General features: G+C 32.4%; 1 protein-coding gene across 1 annotated transcript in view; it reads left to right on the top strand.

Annotated features, from left to right (window-relative positions):
- LOC129216200 (tubulin-specific chaperone cofactor E-like protein) overlaps positions 1-20731 on the top strand; it is a 32171-nt gene that overhangs the window by 2874 nt on the left and 8566 nt on the right. The window contains exons 2-4 of the mRNA XM_054850387.1: positions 2707-3015; positions 11573-11748; positions 18038-18380. Of these exons, the coding sequence (XP_054706362.1) occupies positions 2731-3015; positions 11573-11748; positions 18038-18380 (804 nt within the window). The 5' untranslated portion in view covers positions 2707-2730. The remainder of the gene's footprint in view (positions 1-2706; positions 3016-11572; positions 11749-18037; positions 18381-20731) is intronic.

Raw genomic sequence — 20731 nt, forward strand, 5'->3', positions numbered from 1 at the left:
TTAAGGTAAGTCTATCAGAATGAGGGGGAAAAGTAAAAATTTGATGTGCATGTTTCAGTAATTTAAATGTGACTCTGCTTAATTTAGAGTAACACACATCTACAAGAGCTGGCACCCTTGATAACGTCCAGTGAAATAGTTTCATCCATTTCCACCTCTAAACTGGATGTTAGCCCTTCCATCTCATCGGTTATCAGACTGTAGCGCATTACATTACTTTTAGTCACTTGCAGCTACCTTATTTTTTATATTAAAAAGAAAACATTTTTGATCTTTCCTATGATAAGTTTTTTGCAATTTATAAATAGCTCTTGGAGCTCTGCTAACTTTTAACTATTTTTTAAAAAACTATTAGGGTTTTAAATTAAGATGAAAAAGATTTTTATTTTCGCATTTAGATTATTTTTCAATATTTTTTTACTTTATATTTATAGGTACTTCACACTGCACTTTTATTTATTGTTGCCATGATTAATCAAAAACGCCTAGAAACTACGTATTTATTTTCTTTTTAATTGACTTTTCATCAAAACAAGGCTTGAAATAAGACTATTAGTTTCATTAAAAATAAATTAATCAAAACTTGTTTCCAAACTGGAATACTGTAACTCCTCATTATAGGATGTAAAATCTTGAAAAATTATGTATTAAAAAAAAAAAAACTGTTTTGCATTTCACATTCCAGATAAAAGTTACATTTTTCAAAAGCGTTTTCTTTTTTTAATAAATGAGCAAAACGGGCCTATTTTCCATAGATTTAATTCATTGCAACTTTGGATTTGTATTTCACCATGAAGCAAAAAAAAAAAAAAAAAATTATTTTTTATTAGTTTATAAGATAAACTTGAAGACATTTTCTTTTGTTTTTATTAAGAAAATTGTCCTATTTGATGATAAACTAATATTTTTATAGATGCACATGTCATTTACTTTTACGTTAATTCATTTGTTTCATTTTAACACCTCAGTTTTATTGAATTTTCAGATGTATCATGCTTTTCTGTTGTGTAAAGAAAAGTAGAATATATAGTGCAGGGTGGCGACAGATCAGGGAGATCAGGGAACTTTATCACTCAGGGAAACATCAGGGAATTTTGAAAAAATAATAAAAATTCAGGGAAATTTTATCAAATGAAGAAAAAAAAAAATTTCCTTGCAAAATTTTAGTACTTTGACTCCCTAGGAATTTTCCGACAATTATTTGTTTTAAAAAAGTAAAGTAAATGAAGTGTGATTATACAGTGCCACATATTTGTGCATATTTTTTCCTCAAGGTCAAAGTATTCAATCTTAGGATGAGTTTCTCAAGATTGCTTCTTTGTCTGTTAAGTTGTTTATTTTACATAGCTTGAATTTCCCTTCCATGCATTCCACGCTACGTAAAATAAACAACCCTACAGGCAAAGAGGAAGCCGTCATTTATGACTTTGGTCCCTTGCCTTTACTCATTGTCTTGAAGTAATTAGCATACTGTTATCACGATTTCAAGAAAGAATCTTTGTTTTTTAAATCAATGCTGAAAAAATCTTAAAAGTCTCACTTGGCTTTTTAAATTTAATTGCTAAAATTGAATTTTGACTTTTTTGTTTTTTTGCCATGGTATTTTTTGTTGGCACTTCAGATTACACGAAGGAGTTTTATTTCAGACTTTAAAGCTTTTATTCTAAAACCATATGTATATACATTTTGAATTTAATAATTGTTTTTGCATTTTAACGTTGTTTGTTACTAAAGTAATCTAAGATTTTTTTTCGACAACTAATGAAATCATTTGAAATTGAGTTGTGTACATAAGTAAATATTTTAATTATTTTTTAATAGTTAAAATGCTGTATTCATTCATTAAAACCTAAGTTCTTGATTAGAGAATAGCTGAATATGACTGGTTGTTGAAAGATTTCAATTTGTTTTACATAAATATGTCTTATGCCGTGTGCAGGTAAAAAGCAGTAACTGCACATTTTTCTTTTTTTTTCTTTGCTTTTTTGTCGTCTATTGTACATTATCTTTATTGTACATACCTGCTTATTTGGTTTCCGCTGAAAAAAACGTCTAATTCCAACATTTTCCTATTGTTAGTGCTGAATCCACCACATATTTCTCCAAATATCTCGAAAACTAATTTCTGCAGATACTGCCGTTTACCTGCAAACGGCAGTATTTACTTACGTAAGTAAAACTACATCGCATTCATACTTTAACTATCACTTGTTTGTTATTCTTGCAGCAACAATTTTACTGCTTGAAAATTCAGTTCAAGATTATTTCCATTTAAATGTTTTAGTTTTATCATGATTAGATATGTCTTTAAGAGTGGTTTCAATAATTTCTTAGAATTCTTATGTTAACTGCTTGCTGGAAGTAAAGTATTTGTTTTATATTTCCTACAATATTTCTCTGTCGATAATTTAACATTACAATTTTTACCAAGGAAAAAAAAAGGAGCATCTTTTCAAAATATATTTTTAATTAACAGCTTAAACCGTTTTAAACACTGCATTTTATTTAATATGCAATGCTTTTCAGGTAGGGTAAAGAAAAGAAGCCATTATCATTGGTAACGTAAATCAGGGAAATTTGGTGAACTTAATCAGGGAAATCAGGGAAAAGTCAGGGAACTTTTTTTTCCAGTTTCTGTCGCCACCCTGTAGTGGTTACTGTATTAGAATCTTACATATTTAGATTTACTTCATTTGATGTTTTCAGACTTTTTCCTTACAAAGCTTTGTGATGTTTTCCCCATGCTGGCAGACCATGTCAAAGTGCTCTTTTTCGGAAGCCCTGGAGTGCCGATACGGGGAGGACCTTGAAGAGGAGAGCTCTCCCGAGATCTTTCTGGTGGGCAGCTTTCCTGGGAGGTCCAGCCCAACTAGTGGGAGACTGGTACTGCCTCGGACCCTAACGCTCAACCGCTGCGGAATTGACTGCGCCGGATCGCACAGGAAAATCGAAGAACTCTGCGGAAAAGTAGAGGAACTAGATCTAGCACAGAACTACCTCTCCGATCTCAGTGAAGTAAGATTTTGCCTGATATATTTCATGCATATTACTTTATTTTAATTGATTGTATTAGCTCATTAAGCTAACTTCTTTCTATGACCAGTGGTATGTAAGTAAAATATCTGATTTCCCCGCTTTCCTCCTTCAGAATTTCTCTGAGGAATAAGACTCATTCCTAAAAATGTAGTGAAATCCAGTTACAACAAATTTCCAAGTACTACAAATTTTCTTCATTATAATGGAATCCAAGCAATATATATTGACAAGTAAATCGGGACAGAAAATTTATTTTGCTGAAATGTGTATTTTGTGGTATAGGTATTTACTGCCCAGCATTTCAGTGTGCATTAAAATTTGAAAAAGCCCCATATTGTTTATTTTCTATTGTCGTTGGCAAGTTTTTGACACATGATAGTTTTTGGCTGCGGTTTAAACTGTTAAAACCTGCCAGGCATCAAAAATTTCAAACTTTCAAATACGGATTTTATTTGTAAAGTTTAAACTGATAAGAAAAATGTATTTAACAGTGCTATGATTAAATTCTAAATCGGCTGAAAACCTAGTATTACATTATCTATTTCGTGAATTCAAATTACATATTTGTGAGAAGAAAAAAAAAATCTCTAACTAAAGGTGGATGTCAAAAGATTGCTGCACAATTTCAGTGAAACGCTTATTTCGAAAAGACGTTAGAAAAAGGCTATCTGAAAGTAATGTGTTTTCAACAAGTAATTTCCAAAGGTTAACAACTTTAAAAATTGAAAGAAAAAAAAAGAAAAAACATTTTTTTTACTTGAAAAAAATTAAAAAAAAAATGACCCTAAAAAGAAAAAAAAATATGGAAAAAAGTTAAAGATTTTGGGTTTTTCAGATTTTCGGATTTCGAAATTGGGGTCTCATATGAATAAAACCTATATCTAATGAATAAACTAGATAGAAAAATTACTAAACTTATATTTTTCTGACCCAAACAAAGCATTTATCCAGCTGTTTCAACTGGAATTTGCCTTCCTGAGCTTCAAAACAGAAAGTCAGGGTAGATTACATAGTCTGAGTGACTTATAATACCCTGCACAAATTTATAGCTACAGGTTAGTAGCTTTTAAACATAAGGAAAATAACTGTAAAATAGATTGGGCAATTGAGCTGTATGTAATATTGTAATATGAGTTTAAGAGTGTCTGTGGTTCACTAAAAAACAAATTTAATGCATGGATGGATCTAGACATGTCTGTACTTCAGAGCCTGACTGATGAAGTTAAAAAAATTGAGATTTTCAGTTTATTAATGCATTATATGCATTATGTGTAGAATATTATTACGCATCGAACCACGTGAGTAATTCTTTAAAAAATATATTTCTAATTTTTTCCCAGGATCAAAAGCGCTAGTCCCATCTTTTGCATGACCCTGAAAAAAAAAATTCCTTTCTCTTGTAAAATTACCATAATGTGATGTCCTTCTGTCTCTGAGGTACAGATTTGTGGAAGATAGTTTTGCTCTTTCCACATTAATGAGTTAAAAATGGCATTTAGTAGTGCAGACAAATGTATAATATGGTCTTGAAAATTCACTATTAGCCTTGGCAACTGACAAAAACCAGGGGATTGAAATAGTAATAGCATAGAAAAGAAACTAAAATATGTTGCAATTTAAAGTTGCTGATATCTTATCAGCTGAGTGTGAAAGATTAAGGTTCTCAAACTGAACATAAGGGCTGCTACAGAATAATGTTACCTACATTGAGTGGTTATCAACTGATAACCACTGAACTTGGAAGCCTCCAATCGCAAAAAATATTATATCATAAGAAATTGAAAAATAGTATCAGGAGCAATTTTGGAAGTCACAGCTAACTGTGAATAGTGCAATTAAAACTTGCCAGGCGTCAAAAAGGAAGAGTTTGCTTCATCATGCACACCTGCAACCAAGAAAGAAATCTGAAGTTGAACTCGCAAAGGATGGAATACCCAAAAACGTACAAAGAATAAATAAAGCACTCTATTGGGACACCATTTAAAACTTTTTGTGTAGCCACCTGCTTGACTTCAGTTCTGATCTGTTTTTCTTTGGTTTTAAATACAAAACAGGTTAAGAGCTGTAGTATATTTTCTAATGGCGTATCTCAAAACCTAAAATTAAATAGTAACAAATAGTTTCTTTATAACAAAGTGGTGACAGATCAGGGAAAAGTCAGGAAACCGTTATTAGTCAGGGAAATATCAGGAAACTTCGAAAAAGTAAAAAAAATCAGGGAAAATTCATTAAATGAAGAAAAAAGAATTTTGCTTTGCAAAATTAATTACTCTAATTCTCTATGCATTTTTTACCAATTATCTGTTCCAAAAAATAAAATTAATGAGGTGCAATTACACACTGCCACACATTTGTGCATATTTTTTCCTCAACATCGAAGTATTGAATCTTAACTTATTAACCATAGGATGAAGATTGCTTCTGGGTCATTCTTCAAAATGTGTAACTTTTCTGTCACAGGCCTTTAACACTAAAAACGTGAAGGAACGATTCATTTAACAATTATTTTTAATTTCATCAAAAATATATTTATTTAAACCTGCCAACAATTTTTTAATAATAATTTTTATTTTAGTATATTTTTGGTTCACAACATGTGAACTCTCACCTCCATGGCATGTCACACACCTTGTGTGACTGTTTATGTTGCTTAATAACTTGTTTAATTAAAAGTATATACTTATTTATTATTCCTTTCACAAATATCTCAAATACTAATTGTCTAAGTGTATTTAATTTTTTAATATTGTATTTTAGTTCTTTTTAGTAGGACAACTAGTCATGTCATACAATAAATTCTTACCTCCGTTACCTAAACACAAAATGCCATTCCTCATTAACACGTGGCGGTAATGACATCAAATTTTACTTTCCATGATACAAGGGAGCTCTCTTGTTTATTTTCAGCCATAGTTGAAGTTGTGAGATTTTTTTCAAAAAACAAGAAGATAGATTTTGCTTTAAAAACTTAGTATGGTTATTCTGACTTCTCACCTCCATTTACTTTAGTCTCAGGGATGTAAACAGCAGTGAACATGTTTTCATATGCTTAACATGTGCAGGTTGTAGCAACGAAAAAAAAAAATTGCCTGAAAAATGTATCTATTAGGCCCATATTAATGAAAAATTCCTCACCTCCGTGACAGACCTTATCAATGTCATTATTTCTGACGGGGAAATAAATGATGGAGGGGAAATGCATCAATAATAGGCATTCTACCAAAATTATAAATTGCCAGTATATCCTCAAGTATACTTAATACTATGTTTTAACATACATTTGAGACTACTAATTAAGCCATACTTTAATTAAGAGAGCTTGATATTATATTTCCACTAATCATTAAAATAGCTGATTGTTTGCACAATGAACAAAATTACTACTTTGATGTTAAATTGGCCTTGATTTTTAAGTATTAAAAGGTTTTTTTCTCTTTTTTTTTTTTTTTAAATTTCAAGTTTTTTTTTTTTTTTTTTTTTTTTTTGTTAGTAAAATAATTGGAACTTAGCTGTGCCATTGTTTATGGTTGCTTCTAGTAGGTAACACTTTCATGTAAGAATGAAAAGAAAAAAAAACGTTTTGAAATTGAAAAAATATTTTTATTCAAAAGTTACTTTTTCTGGAGAATGACCCTTCTGTGTCTCTTCCTAACCGTTCCTAAGATTGCTTATGTGTCTGTAAAGTTGTTTGTTTTACTTAGCTTAAATTTTCCTTTCATGCGTTCCATGTTCCATGCTACGTAAAATGAACAACCCTACAGGCAAAGAGGAAGCTGTCATTAATTCCTTAGCCTCCTTGCCACGAAGTAATTAGTGTATTGTAATCATGGTTTCAAGAGAAATATTTGTTTTTTAAAATTAATACTGATAAAAGCTTTAAAGTTATTATTTTTTAACCTTTTAAATTTAATTGCTAAATTTGAATGAAAATCAAAATCAACTTTGCTTTTTGCCTTCATATTATTCGCTGTTGCCTCAAATTATACAATTTTTTTTTTAAACTTTATTTTTTTTAATTTTAAAACCAAGGTCTATACATATATATTTTAAAATTAATTGACGGGTTTTTGCATTTCATTCCTGTTTGTTAAAAAAGGTAATCTTAGGGGGTTTTTTCGACAAATAATAAAATCATTTGAAATTCAGTTACCTTGTGTACATAAGTAAATATTTTTATTATTTTTTAACAGTTAAAATGCTGTATTCATTCATTAAAACCTAAGTTCTTAATTAGAGAATAGCTCAATGTGACTGGTTGTTAAAAGTAGTGGTGTTCCCATAAGGACCTTCTCCATATACCCTGTATACTTTCAAACATTTTTTACACATATAGCATATACCCTCAAGTTTCAATATTTTCCATATTATGACATTTTATGTATGATCACATACACATGTAGTGGGTAATGGATTTCTGACAGTATACCCTCAAAACTATTGATGAGAACATCAATGGTTAAAAGAATTCAATTTGTTTTACATAAATATGTCTATTATTTACGTAAGCAAAACTATATTGCTTCTATACGTTCACTATCATTTGTTATTCTTGCGGCAATAATTATACTGCTTGAAAATTTAGTTCAAAATTATTTCCATATAAACTTTTTAGTTTTATCATAATAAGACTAAGAGAGATTTTATTAATTTCTTAGAATACTTGTGTTAACATGTTACTGGAAATAAAGTATGTTTTAGAATTTCTATAATATTTTCCAATAATTTAATATACTATTTTTACTAAAAAAAAAGGAGCATCTTTTCAAAATATATTAACAGCTTAAAACATTTAAAACACTGTATTTTATCAAAAATGCAATGGTTTTCAAGTAGAGCAAAAAAAAAAAAGCATTATCATTGGCAACATAAATCAGGGAAATTTTTTTCACTGTTCCTGTCATCACCCTGCACACCAACCACTTGAAAATGTATATTTTTAAGCACTATATCATTCTTGCAGGTAAATAAACCTAAATAGTATGCACCTAATTTGGCAATATTTAAAACATTACAAAAAAAATGACCAAAGTTTCAACCAGGGTTTGTACGGGTCATGGAACCTCATGGAAAAAAAAGAAAAGTCATGGAAAAAAGTAAACAAATTTCAGACCTGGAAAAGTCGTGGAAATTTATTTAAAGCATAGGAAAATGTCTTGGGTAGTAAGAAAGTAACAATAGCTAAACATGCGCTAGAAATATTGATTTATTTAGTAATATTGCATGTAAATTGAACGATCTCAAAAACAAATCTGAGTTTTGGAATCCAATTTCATTCGCATCTGTAACAGCCGCTCACCTTTTTTTTATAATATGATTTTTCTCTTGGGGCATCACTAATTTTGAATTCACCATTATTTTCAGCACTTCTTATATTTTATATTCGGAACTGATGTGATATACCCCACCCTTGGCGACTTTTTCCTGTTGGCGCCAAGAAAGCGTCGCCAAGAAAACGATGTATGACGACATATGTCATACATCATTTTTAGCGATGCTTTTTTTAGCGCCAACAGGAAAAAATCAGATAAAAAAAAACACGATCAAAGCACTTCAGAACACAATATATATAAAAACAACATAAAACTACAACAAACATCACGAATATACGCTTCAAAAATACCAGAAACTAGAAAGGTTTTGTACACAAAGAACAATTACTAGAAAGTATATAAAATTCTTAAATTGACAAATTACTATAACAGCTCACCAATGAAATATGTACCAATAGAAATAAAAGCTATTTTCCAACATGCATTTCATCGAACAAAAACTTTTCTCACACTCTGCTAAAAAAGAGCAAAGCAATTCAAATAGCGATGTTTAAAGCGGAAAACATCCCCAAAATCCATAACTATTTCAGCCAAAAAAGCGCTTAGTTACTCAAATTTCGATGTATGAAACGTAGAAACGTCTCAACAAAACATCCTAAACATAAACAATACAAAAATACTATACATTTATTTGCTATACAGACATGCTCTCAAAATACCTATTATATTTTACATAAAATAACACCTTTATATTTTTATAAAATGCTGGGGTCAACTTTTTTCAGAAATTCAGTACCTCAAGGATTCACGTTAATAGAATATGTCTAAATAATTCGTGACATCTATAAGAATTAACTTTTAGAACAAAATAACCATACTATTTTTGCAAAATTAATTTGCATACAGTAAAAATAAAGTTAAAAACTACAAGAACCCCTCAAAAATTTGTAAAAAAACAAAGAATTTCGGAAATGAGAGGTTTTTTTTTTTTTTTGAATTCTAAAATAAAGAACTTACCTTTTTATGGTATAAGTCCTCACACTCAGTCCAAAACAAAACATCATATGACAATGGCACGCTACAGATACACACCACGTTGGAGTTAACTTTTAATTAACGTTCAAGTTTGAAGAAACTGGCATTTTCTAATGTTTTTACTTCAAAACACAACTACTGAATTTAAACTAACACAAAATAAGATTTCCTGTAAGGTATATTGCACGAAACAACACGTATCTCTCCTGCGTAAAACCAAGTAAACAAGTTTGAACAAGATTGCCTTCGCGTTGCCAAACACAGGTTAGTTTCACCAGGGATGCCATGCTTAAAAAATTATCGCCTCATTGGCGAGAAAAATATTTCAATTTTGTGCAAAAAATCGGATGTCGCCAAATGGGGGGGTATATCACATCTGTACCTTATATTCTGTAGTAGTGGATACGCACGTTCTGGATTTTGCAACACCCCTCAAAAAGTGTAATTCAATTGCATTCGAGTTCGTTTCAACTACTTGTAAAATATTCATAATTAAATGTATCAGAGTTTATCTCAATATGTTGAAGGATTTAGAAATTGAAGATTTTAGTCAGTCAGTAGAACATAGAAATAAAGGAATTCGAAAACTCTAAAACAGTGGTGCCCAACATACATCTTGCAAAATTCATCCCATGTGGCCAGCTGAAATATCTGGTTTAGAAAAATAAATTTACTGAAAAATGCAACTTTACTTTAATGAACGAATATACGGTCAAGTTACATGGGTGATTAGATGAACTATTGACACCAAAGGGCAATGTTTTTATGAAGTGAATTTATTATTGGAAACTTAATAATGACTCATTCAATTTCTTCCCATTCATTACTATTCTGCCCTATTTATTAAATATTTATTAGACATTTAAACATCCGTTGTATTGCATTCACTATATTTTTATTGAATTTATGATATAGACAAGTATCTTATATAATTAAAAACTGAGTGTATGTATCTATGTATATAACTATATCTGCACCTTTGCATCTATGTCCAAGTTCCTTCTCCCAAGCGACAATGAATTGACCATCAAACCAGGTACTGATGGATTCTTAATCTTCCCATCTTTATGTTTGGCTATTTCACATAATCCTCCGATAATAATTAGAGGATATATCAATTAAAATCTATTAATTATGACACTTAGATTTTGACATAAAATCCCTTTTTTCCAAAGGCTTTCTTCCATTTAAATTATTATTCAGTGCTTCATCTCAACTTTCCACAACAATGCTTTTGTAAAAATTTATAGGGTGAAGAAAATCATTGAGACGAAAGATCTGTTGCCATTTTTTGTCTTGAATATAAGGCAATAAAATTCTGGGTTTTATTTTAAAGGCTTCTCCTGTAATAGGGGAATTTAAAACGTTTACTTTTTGTTTTTTTTTTTTTTCCGAAATCTGCCGCAAAATATTACTGATTTTTTTTTTTTTTTGTTCAAGCCTGATTGTTAAACGCACTTGACATAACTTTTATTTTCGAGGTGGACCGTGCAAAGCCGTGCGACGTAGCTAGTAATTTATTAATTTCTGCAGTGTTGTGCACTGATATTTTTTCAGTCACAAGTAAGTGCTCTAATGAGGTAGTGGCGTTCACGTAAAAGTTTTCTGAAGCTCATTTCCAAAAATTGACAAGTTTGACATTAAATAGTACTGTTCTCTTTGTGTAACAAGGTTATAAAATTTTTTATGAAGTCATGAAAAAGCCATGGAAATGTTTTATCCAAATTGAGTATGAACCCTGTTCAACATATTTGTGACAAATGATCTTATGCCCTTTAAAATGTTTCTGGGAATTTAGTGTCATCAGTGATATTTTCAAATAGAATGAACATATTTTTTCAAATGTTTCAAAGTACAGTATCAGGTAATTTTTTTTTTTTTACTTGCAACAATATTTTTTGTAATGCTCAAAAAAAAAAAACCTTTAAACTTCTGCAGGCATTTGGCAATCCCCCCTCCGCAATGATGGTAGGTCTGTCTGCAAAAATAATATTCTTTTGTAGTTTTTTTTTTTTTTTTTTGCATCGATATTTTCTCCGAAGCAATGCTAATTCGGACTCTATAGTTTCACTCCATTTAGGGAGTGTTGGTAACACATTTCTCGTTACGTTTTCGATCCTTTATTGTATGTAGCTTTCAAAGAGTAGGTATGATACTAGCAAAATATTATGATTTTCAGGTTTTAACAGTAACCAATTGTTTGTTAACATTGTCTTCCCTGTCCTTCCTAGATTGATGTCTTGCTGCAGCACATGCCTAACCTATCCTTCCTGAACCTGAGTCACAACGACCTGAGTGAGGCCATGCTCAAGCCCCTCACTCACATTGAGAGCATGAAGAGTCTCGTCCTAAACTGCACCCATGTACCCTGGGATATTGTCTGCGGCTTTCTGGAAGCTATGCCAAAGTGAGTCAGGGATGATTGTATCCCAGTTTTATTGATATAGAAACTCTGACTAAGTCAATCTTGCATAGGTTTGTCAAATATTCTATTTTTATCATTCTTGATATGTTAATATTTGTGGTGAAACTTAGGTTGTCATTCTGTTGACAGAAACTAGTTTCTACTATTGTACTTGCAATAACTGGCTGTTTCCAGCCCAAACAAGTAAAAAGTGGCAAAATTAAAATAAAAAAAAATAAATAAATAAATAAATAAAACTACTAAGCTGTCAACTATCAATAAGTATTACTGATGTAGTGAAATTGAAACTACTGTAAGTAAAATGTCATATTACATACAAAATTAATGTTATTACCAGAGTTTGCACGGGTCATGGAAATCCTGGAAAGTCATTGAAAAAAAATAAACCAATTTCAGACCTGGAAAAGTCATGGAAAATTAATATTTTCATTAAAAGTCATAGAAATTTATTTAAAGTCATGAAAAAATGTCTTGAGTAGTAAGAAAGTAACGATATCTAAAAGAGCACTAGAAATACTTAGTGGTTTAGTAATATTGCATTCAACTTGAACAATCTCAGAAACAAGTCCGAGTTTTGGAATCCAATTTCATCCGCTTCTATAACAGCGGCTCGCCTTTTTTTTGTAATGTGATTTTACTGCTAGGACATCACTAATTTTGAATTCACCATTATTTTCTGCACTTTTTATATTTTATATTCTGTTATAGTGGACTCACACTTTCTTGATTTTGCCACAACCCCTCAAAAAGTGTAATTCATTTGCACTCGAGTTCGTTTCAAGTACTTGTAAAAAATTCATTATTAAATTTATCAGAGTTTATCTTAACATGTTGAAGGCTTTAGAAAGTGAAGATTTTAGTCAGGCAATAGAATATAGAAATAGGGGAATTCTAATACTCTAAAACAGTGGTGCCCAACATACAGCTCGTAAAACTGATCCCCTTGTGGCCAGCTTAAATATCTGATTTAGAAAAATGAAAAAACTGAAAAACGTGACTTTACTTTAATGAACGAATATAGTATTTTGTTCAGTTACATTGGTGAGTAGATGCACTATTGACAGCAAAGGGCAAAGTTTTTATGAAGTAAATTTGCTATTGGTAACTTAGTAATGACCCATTCATTTTTTGTCCCATTCATTACTATTCTGCCTTTTTTATTAAATATTTGTTAGACATTTAAACATCAGTGTATTGCATTTTTACTTTACTTAATTTGATATGATGAGGAGAAATAAGAATAATTTATTAGTTTCTGCAGTGCACTGATAATTTTTCAGTCTCAAGTAAGTGCCCTCCGATGAGTAACCTCCAATTAGGTAGTGGCACCCACATAAAAGTTTTTCGAAAGCCCATTTCCGAAAATTGGCAAGTTTAGCATTTGATAGTACTATTCTCTTCGTGTAAGAAGATGATGAAAATTTTTATGAAGTCATGAAAAAGTCTTGGAAAAGTCATGGAATTTTTTTATCCAAATTGAGTATGAACCATGTATTATTGAGGTTTATTATAATTTGCAATTGTTTATTGTTGTATATAGCTTCAGGCTGAATGCACCGCTGGATAATTGTAATATCCAGCTGCTAACAATTTTCAAGTATATTGGCTGAATATGCCTGTTATTGTTTGAATATTTGTTGATATGTTGATTGGATATTAGTTACCTCTCTTAATGAATTAAATAGATCTTTTTACACTTTTTAAAATTGAGTGCTAGAAAAAAGATTTTGTTCACTGTTAGAAGTAAACAGCTGTTAGCAAAAGTTATATTTGAATTTTAATTTTTGACTCTAAAAGATGTCTTTAAGATAAAAATGTATAAATCTTGTTTATTTTTGGATGAAAATAACAAATCTGTAATTATTTTTTCCTTATTCACCATTTGTCCAGAGGAAATTTGGGTCTGTTAACAGACCCTTCACAATACTGTAGTCACACTCACTTTGAATATTCACTTTGTTAAATTTTATTACTTTTAAGTAAAATATAACCTAATATTAGTTGCATTAATGTGTAATTAACAATTTTTTTGGTGTATTAAATTCTGAAGTATACAATCGTTCAATTTTTAATTAAATGATTAGCTGACAATAGATAATGTGTTATAATTAGAACATTAATTTTATTGCATTATAACAATAAATTTATGTATCAAACATAGTTTATTTGTATTTCGTCCATTTCATCCACTTTATTCCTTTTTTACCAATTTCTTCCGGGGCCCCGAACTTTTTATAAAATGTGGACGAAATAGCAACCCTGGACTTGATTGGTGAAATATGCCTGCTTGCATTTAGGTTTTTGTACTAGCAATGATGTTCCCATAAGTTTTTCTGAGGGTACACACCCAGTTATCCATTACGCACAATATGTGTATGCGATCATGTACACAATAGGAAAATTTTAGAAGCATGAGGGTATACACTAAAGGGTATTCGTCTAAAAAATGTTTGAGAGTATAAGTTATATATGGAGTATACCCTATGGGAACACCACTGGATACTAGCACAAGTTATTATTTCAGTCAAAGTCTCAAACCTATTTTTAAAATAAAGAAATACAAATGTGACAACCAGCAACAGACTCTGGACCCAGCTAGGGGGTCCTAGTCAGTTTATTAGTCCTCAATGAAGATCAATGGCCCTCTTAAAGTTATCACCCCCTTGCTCATTACAGCCTCTTTCGGTAAACTGTTCCAAGAACCCACACTCCTACTAAAGTAGTAGTTTTTCCTTATTTCCAAGTTAGCATGTGATTTGAATAGCTTAAAACAATGACTCCTTGTCCTGCTTTCTGGGCAAAAATTTGACACGCTAACATTAAAACTGCCATATTAAAAACTTAAATGCAAAAATCCATAACATTTCGCTTATATTTTGCAGAAAATAATAATTTTGACAGTAGAGGTTGTTAAGAAGTACTTATAATTTAACATTACAGGTGTGGAAAGAGTATAAGAGTTCATAAAAATATTACGATTTTTTTTAGCAAATAACTCACATTTAAGAAGCAGGGGCGCATTTGGACTTATGCTTCTAGAGAGACTAAGCCCCAGGGTGGCTATTTTGGAGATCAGGCCAAACCCAATTTTCCAATAGATAGGGTAGGCAGTTGCCTAGGTCGACAAATTTTTAAGATGCTGCAAGTTTTGCTTCAATCTCAGTTTTTAAATTATTATTCTTGAAAATAAAACATCGGTTCTTTTTCGATTTTCCCCAAAACAGCAACATAACTGATCCTAACTTGTCAGCGTCCGTAATTGACCGTAAGCTGCGGGAACCTTATCGCAGGTCATCAATCAAAGTACTAATGAGGGAAGATGCTAATCGGGCGCTCTTAGTAATGTCGCGTATTAACGCAGAGGGTACAGGGGTACCACAGAAAATGCGGTGTTACAGACTTCCAGTAATAGGTGGTTAGTTTCAGATTCGGCTTGCGGCAGGGACAGAGTACATCTTCTTTAGAAAACATGCACTTTGATCTATACCTTCCAAGAATTTCTTTCCCTTAACTCAAAGAAGATCCTTCCGTATCACATCAAGAAGAGAGACTCAGGTAAAACAGACATAACATCTGGTTTCTATTAAAAAGACTGTGCAGCACTGGAAGGACTGAGTGACCATTATCTTTTGCATTTAAAAGATCATTTTATTCCTTTATACCCTTGACAACGTTCATCACGAAACATTACTTGGCCGATTTTCATGAAATTTGGCACAAAGTTATTTCATAACATAAGAATGTGCACCTCGAAGCGATTTTTTCGAAAATTCGCTTTTCTTCTTTTTTTATTTCAATTTTAAGAACATTTTCCGGAGCAAAATTATCATAAGATGGACGAATAAATTACGAAATTATCATGACATGGGATGGGAGAGCGAATGAACGAAGGCAATTGGCGAGAAATTCATCATCCATTATTTAAGTATACAGGCAAACCAAATGACCTTTTAATTTTCTACTACGGGCAAAGCCGTGCATGTACCACTAGTAATATATAAAGTTGAAATATTTTGAGAGTCTTAAATTTTCTCTACTCCGACTGGCTCATGAAAATTAAAGCCTCCTGAAAATACGTGCTTTTCGGCATTTAAATTGACCTTGGATAAATCACTTTAAGGGGAGGGGCCGGCAGATTTCAAATCTGCCTAGAGGCGGCATAAAGCGAAATTCGACCCTGGATCAGGGGGAGTTAATCCTCCCCCCTCTACTCCCAAAGGATTTCTAAAACATTATATTAATATACATTTTTGTATGTAATTCACTATCGCAGCCAGAAATACCTTCTGGAGTGGGGGGGGGGGGGAGGTGTGATCAAAAATACCTTCTAAAGGAAATTTTTTGATCAAAAATACCTTCTGAAGAGTTTTTTTTTTTTATCATAACAGCCCTTTCATATGCATAAACCATTGTATTATAATTTGCATTTATGTTCAAACAATAGCTCTAGGGAGTGCTTCCGCCCATTCTCCCCTTGCTCCGCCACTGCTGTATTTTGTTGTTTTTTCCCTTTAATATGAGGCAGTGAGAAACAAAGGGATGGAAATGGACTTTTTAAAATTTCGAATAAGACAAATTTGTAGCTCAGATCCTAGATAGGGTTTCATTGAATTTTTTTTCTAAATAATGCTGTACAGCAGAACCTACTAGTAAAACTAGAGTCAAATCTTGCCCTAATACAAAGGAGAGGTTCTCCTACCATTTGTGCTGACTATCCCCAGATGTTTAACTCTTTTTGTCGCTTACATGCTTTTGCTTTTCACTGCCTTCTATGTATTATGTACAGTCAGTCCTCGATATAGGTTGACTCGCATATAAGGTCATTTTTCTAAAGTCCCGGCTCACTGAATAGGAATTCTATATCATGTATTATCGGATATATGGTCAGGTCATAATACATTAATTGCTTATAAGGTCACTTTTGTCAGATTTCTTTGAATGATTTCAGTGCCTAACAGATTCACTTCCAAGAATTCACTGCGATATACGATCCTTAAAAAGTGAAAAGTCGTTTTTCCAAATTAACGTAGCAGGTAGTGTACAGAATGGAGTAGCAAGTGAGCATTATGACAGTGATACTAAAATATGAAGCAGTAATGCGGACACTCGGCGTGTACATATTGCACTTTTTTACCGGTCATGAGAAGCTGAAGAAATTTTCAGAAAATAATTAGAAACCATTTTGTTTAAATTAAAGAAAAAACCCATTAGTCCTGTATTAATAACAAGTAAGGTAATTTAAGTAAGGTAAGTTGCACATCAATTGTTTGCTTGGGGATATTTGAAAGCAGCTTTACTCTAAATGAAAGTTTTAAAAAATAATTTCAAAATTTCTTATTGATTCCAAAAATTTAAATTGGTTCAAATCAATTTATTTATAATAGCCTAATTAACTGATAATTTTGAATGTATTAAATTTTGAAGTGATTTAATGAATTGAATGTTTATTTATCAATGAATATATATGAATCGGTTATAAGGTCAACTCGCTTATAAGGTCAGTTTCCTGAAGTCCCGAGGAGTGACCTTATATCGAGGCCCGACTGTTTGTCTATTTTCCCTCCTCTGGAATACTTTTACAGGTTTGCTAGCCCCCAGCCAAATATAGAGTAAAAATTAAACGATAAAAAGAGCACACAAATTTTTGTGTGTAAAGCAAGTTCGGTGGGCAGATTGAAACTGTTTAGTATTCGCAACACCAGAGCTTGAATATGCAACCTTGCGGTGATTAACCTTACTAAAGAAAAAGGTAAAACAATCAATTCCATGTGTTTTCTTTAAGGCAAATTACAGGCTTAAGACAGTTTGTGGTGTAATGTAATTTCAGAGGAATAGAAAAGAAAGCTTCCCACAAACACGATGAAAAATTACCTTTATTCACTAAGCGTCAAAGCAAGTTATAAGTTACGGCATTTGTTTGTTTTACCTTTTTCATTTGCCATTAGACAGTGGCTGCAGCACCTCCCATAGTTTATTGGAGTTGGGAATTGGTAACAGCCAATGACATATCTTTGACTTTTCCAAGGCAGGTGAAAGATTTTAAAAATTTGAGCTGCCGCCTTTGTACATCTTCCTGCAAACTTTATATAAAGTTTTATCATAAAAAACATTGTTCTTTCCTTATGTACTGTAATTTTTCGGAGCAAATTTTTGATTTGTTCATTTTGAGAAAGGTGAGTTACATTAACTATTCCACTTTGCCCCACATTCACCTATTGAGGTTTCGTCTGCATTTTTGCTTAACGCAACCGCTTCCATTTTCCATCCGCAGCCTCCAAGAGCTTCATCTGAGCCTGAACGACTACACCTCGGTGGGGCTGCCTCCCGAGTGCCACTACCCTAACCTGAGGCAGCTGTACCTGTGTGGCAGCCGCTTGTCCTCCTGGGAGGACGTGATGAGGCTGGGGGAGGCCTTCCCCCACATGGAGTGCCTGGTGGCCGCAGACACCCCCCTCTCCCGCATCCCCGAGCCCCGGGGATGGGAGGACCGCTTCCCCCACCTCCAGACCCTCAACCTGAACAACGCTCCCTTGGCAGAGTGGACGGACGTTGACCGCCTGAACGCCTTCCGCAAGCTGGAGGACGTGCGGCTGCAGAACATGCCGGTGCTGGAGGTGAGTGACAGTGTGGGAAATAAAAATTTATTTTGAGGAGCAGTGCAGCTCCTCAAATTTTGATATTGTTGGTCAAATCTGTAAAATTGAATAGCAGTTCTGCGACATTTGTTGAATTACATTTTTAACAAAAAAACAAAAAAGTTTTGAGAAATGTAACATATTTAAAGTGTACATTTAAAAAGTTTTGAACAATGAGAATTGAGGCAGTGAGAAGCAATGAGATGCAAGTGGACTATTTTAAGTTTCGAGTAAAACACGTTTAAAGATCAGATCCTAGGTAGGCTTCCATTGAAATTTTTTTTCTAAATCATGCTGTACAGCAGCACCTACCAGGGCTACTAGTACAATCTCTTGTCCCAATATAGAGTTCACCTACCATTTGTACTGGTTATCTCCAAATTTTTAATTTTGCCCCTTGCATCCCTTTGCTTCTCACTACCTCAGTTGGGATGTGAAAACTTCAAAAAATCACATTTATACCATTGAAAAAATTAAAACCATTTGTACGCTGTTTATTGATAAAATAGTCATTTAAAAGCTTTAAAAAATAAGATGCAGTTATTTTTTTGCAATGCAAAATTTTCAATGCAATTTATGATATTGTATCGTGTTTCATAAATTTTGAATTACGAACTGCAATGCGATACCACTTATTTCCTACGCTGGTGAGTGAAACGGAAAAACTCGGAATGACCGTTTAGATTGCAGCCCACTCCTGACCATCAGCAGAGTTTGGTGGCACCTTAGAGCAGGAATTTCAAATGGAGGGAGCAAGTCCAATCATTGACTTAGTAAAAGCTTCAGCAAAGATCTCAGGTCATGTGATTTAACGATGAATGCTTGACATATTTTGCGTGAAAATAAACCTGATTTCTTCCAATGCTCGACTTTTAAACCTATCACAGGACTTGGTATCTTTGTTTCACGAATGAAAGTCTTAAGTCCCTCCAGCCTTAACTACAAGCATTTTATTTTTTAACACATATTAAATGGCAATAGATATAAATTTTAAATCGTTAAGATTTTTCCAACTGTCTGCATCGATTGAATTACATGAAAACCTTCTCATGTCATGTATCTTTCACATTGTTGATTTGATTAAGCACAAAAGATGACCAAAATCATCCCTCTTTGGAGCGATTTACACCAAAATCAAGTCAGCAAGCGTTTTTGTGTAGATTTACTTTTATTGCAAAGTTCATCTAAATCATAGCGTTACTTCTTAAGATATAGCAATCTCAATGAACAAGAAAAAACGTTTGATTGCATCACCCTCCTTGAAGCTATTGACGCAAAAATTGAATTAACACCTGTACCCTCTAACCAGGAAACATCACAATCAAGGAAATTCAAAAAAAATCCAAATTGGTGGCATTCGAAAGAGCATTGGAAAACATGTTTATGGCACTGAAACTACGTGCCCTCGTGACCACGTTATCGAAATATGATGTCTTAAAAATTGCCGAAATTTTTAGTAAAGTCGCCAAATTTAGCGAGTTTTGTTCAGAAATGGAAGGTACGGCGCGAATTCAACATCTGCATCTGACAAGACATTTCACTTCCATATTTGGTCACCACCAAGGCGCGTGAGAAATATCGCATTAATTCTTTACTGGGGTGACTACCATGGCGCGGGGTGTCGTGGCACAGATTGCGGCATTGAAATTTTTAGGGGCTTGTGTTCCGGGATTTTAACGTGCAACTGTGTAGGGGAAAACGCCACAGCCCGAAATATTTGTTTTATTTTATTGTAAAAACAATAGAATTTTTTGTTATTCTTAAGACTGTTAAAAAACTGATGTTTAAAACTTTTATGCTTCTGCGGGTGAAATATTTCCACTGGAAGAGTTTTTTCGATGATGAAACTGTTTTGAAAAAAATATGATAACCGTAGAGAAACTGTAAACACTCTTTAAAGTCTTTTTTTTTTTTTTTTTTTTTGAAAAGTCGTAAATCTGAAGTCTTCAACAGTATCTAAATACGAAGAAAACGACATTTTTAAAGATTTCAAACCATGTTCTCAAATTTTAAAAAAAAAACGATTTCTGTCAGTTATTTCCAGTGTGTTTTTCGTTATGTGTATCGTTTTCAAGTTATGTGTAAACCCTCTAACAAGTCAAATAAAAAAAAAACTGTATTAATTTTTATTTTGCTCGTATTTGAATTCCCTTTTAACGTGAAACATAATTGGTAAAAGTGACTTCAGCATTTTTAAAAATGACTAAATAACATGCAATATGATTTGCATTTACGTTATAGCGACTTTCAGTTGCATTGACAGACTTTTTCGAACTACAGGGGTTGTTGTAATGAACGTCGACTATAAAATTTTTGATAAGAATCTGTTA

The sequence above is a fragment of the Uloborus diversus genome, chromosome 2 (genome assembly GCF_026930045.1).
Source record: "Uloborus diversus isolate 005 chromosome 2, Udiv.v.3.1, whole genome shotgun sequence".
NCBI classification, from domain to species: domain Eukaryota; kingdom Metazoa; phylum Arthropoda; class Arachnida; order Araneae; family Uloboridae; genus Uloborus; species Uloborus diversus.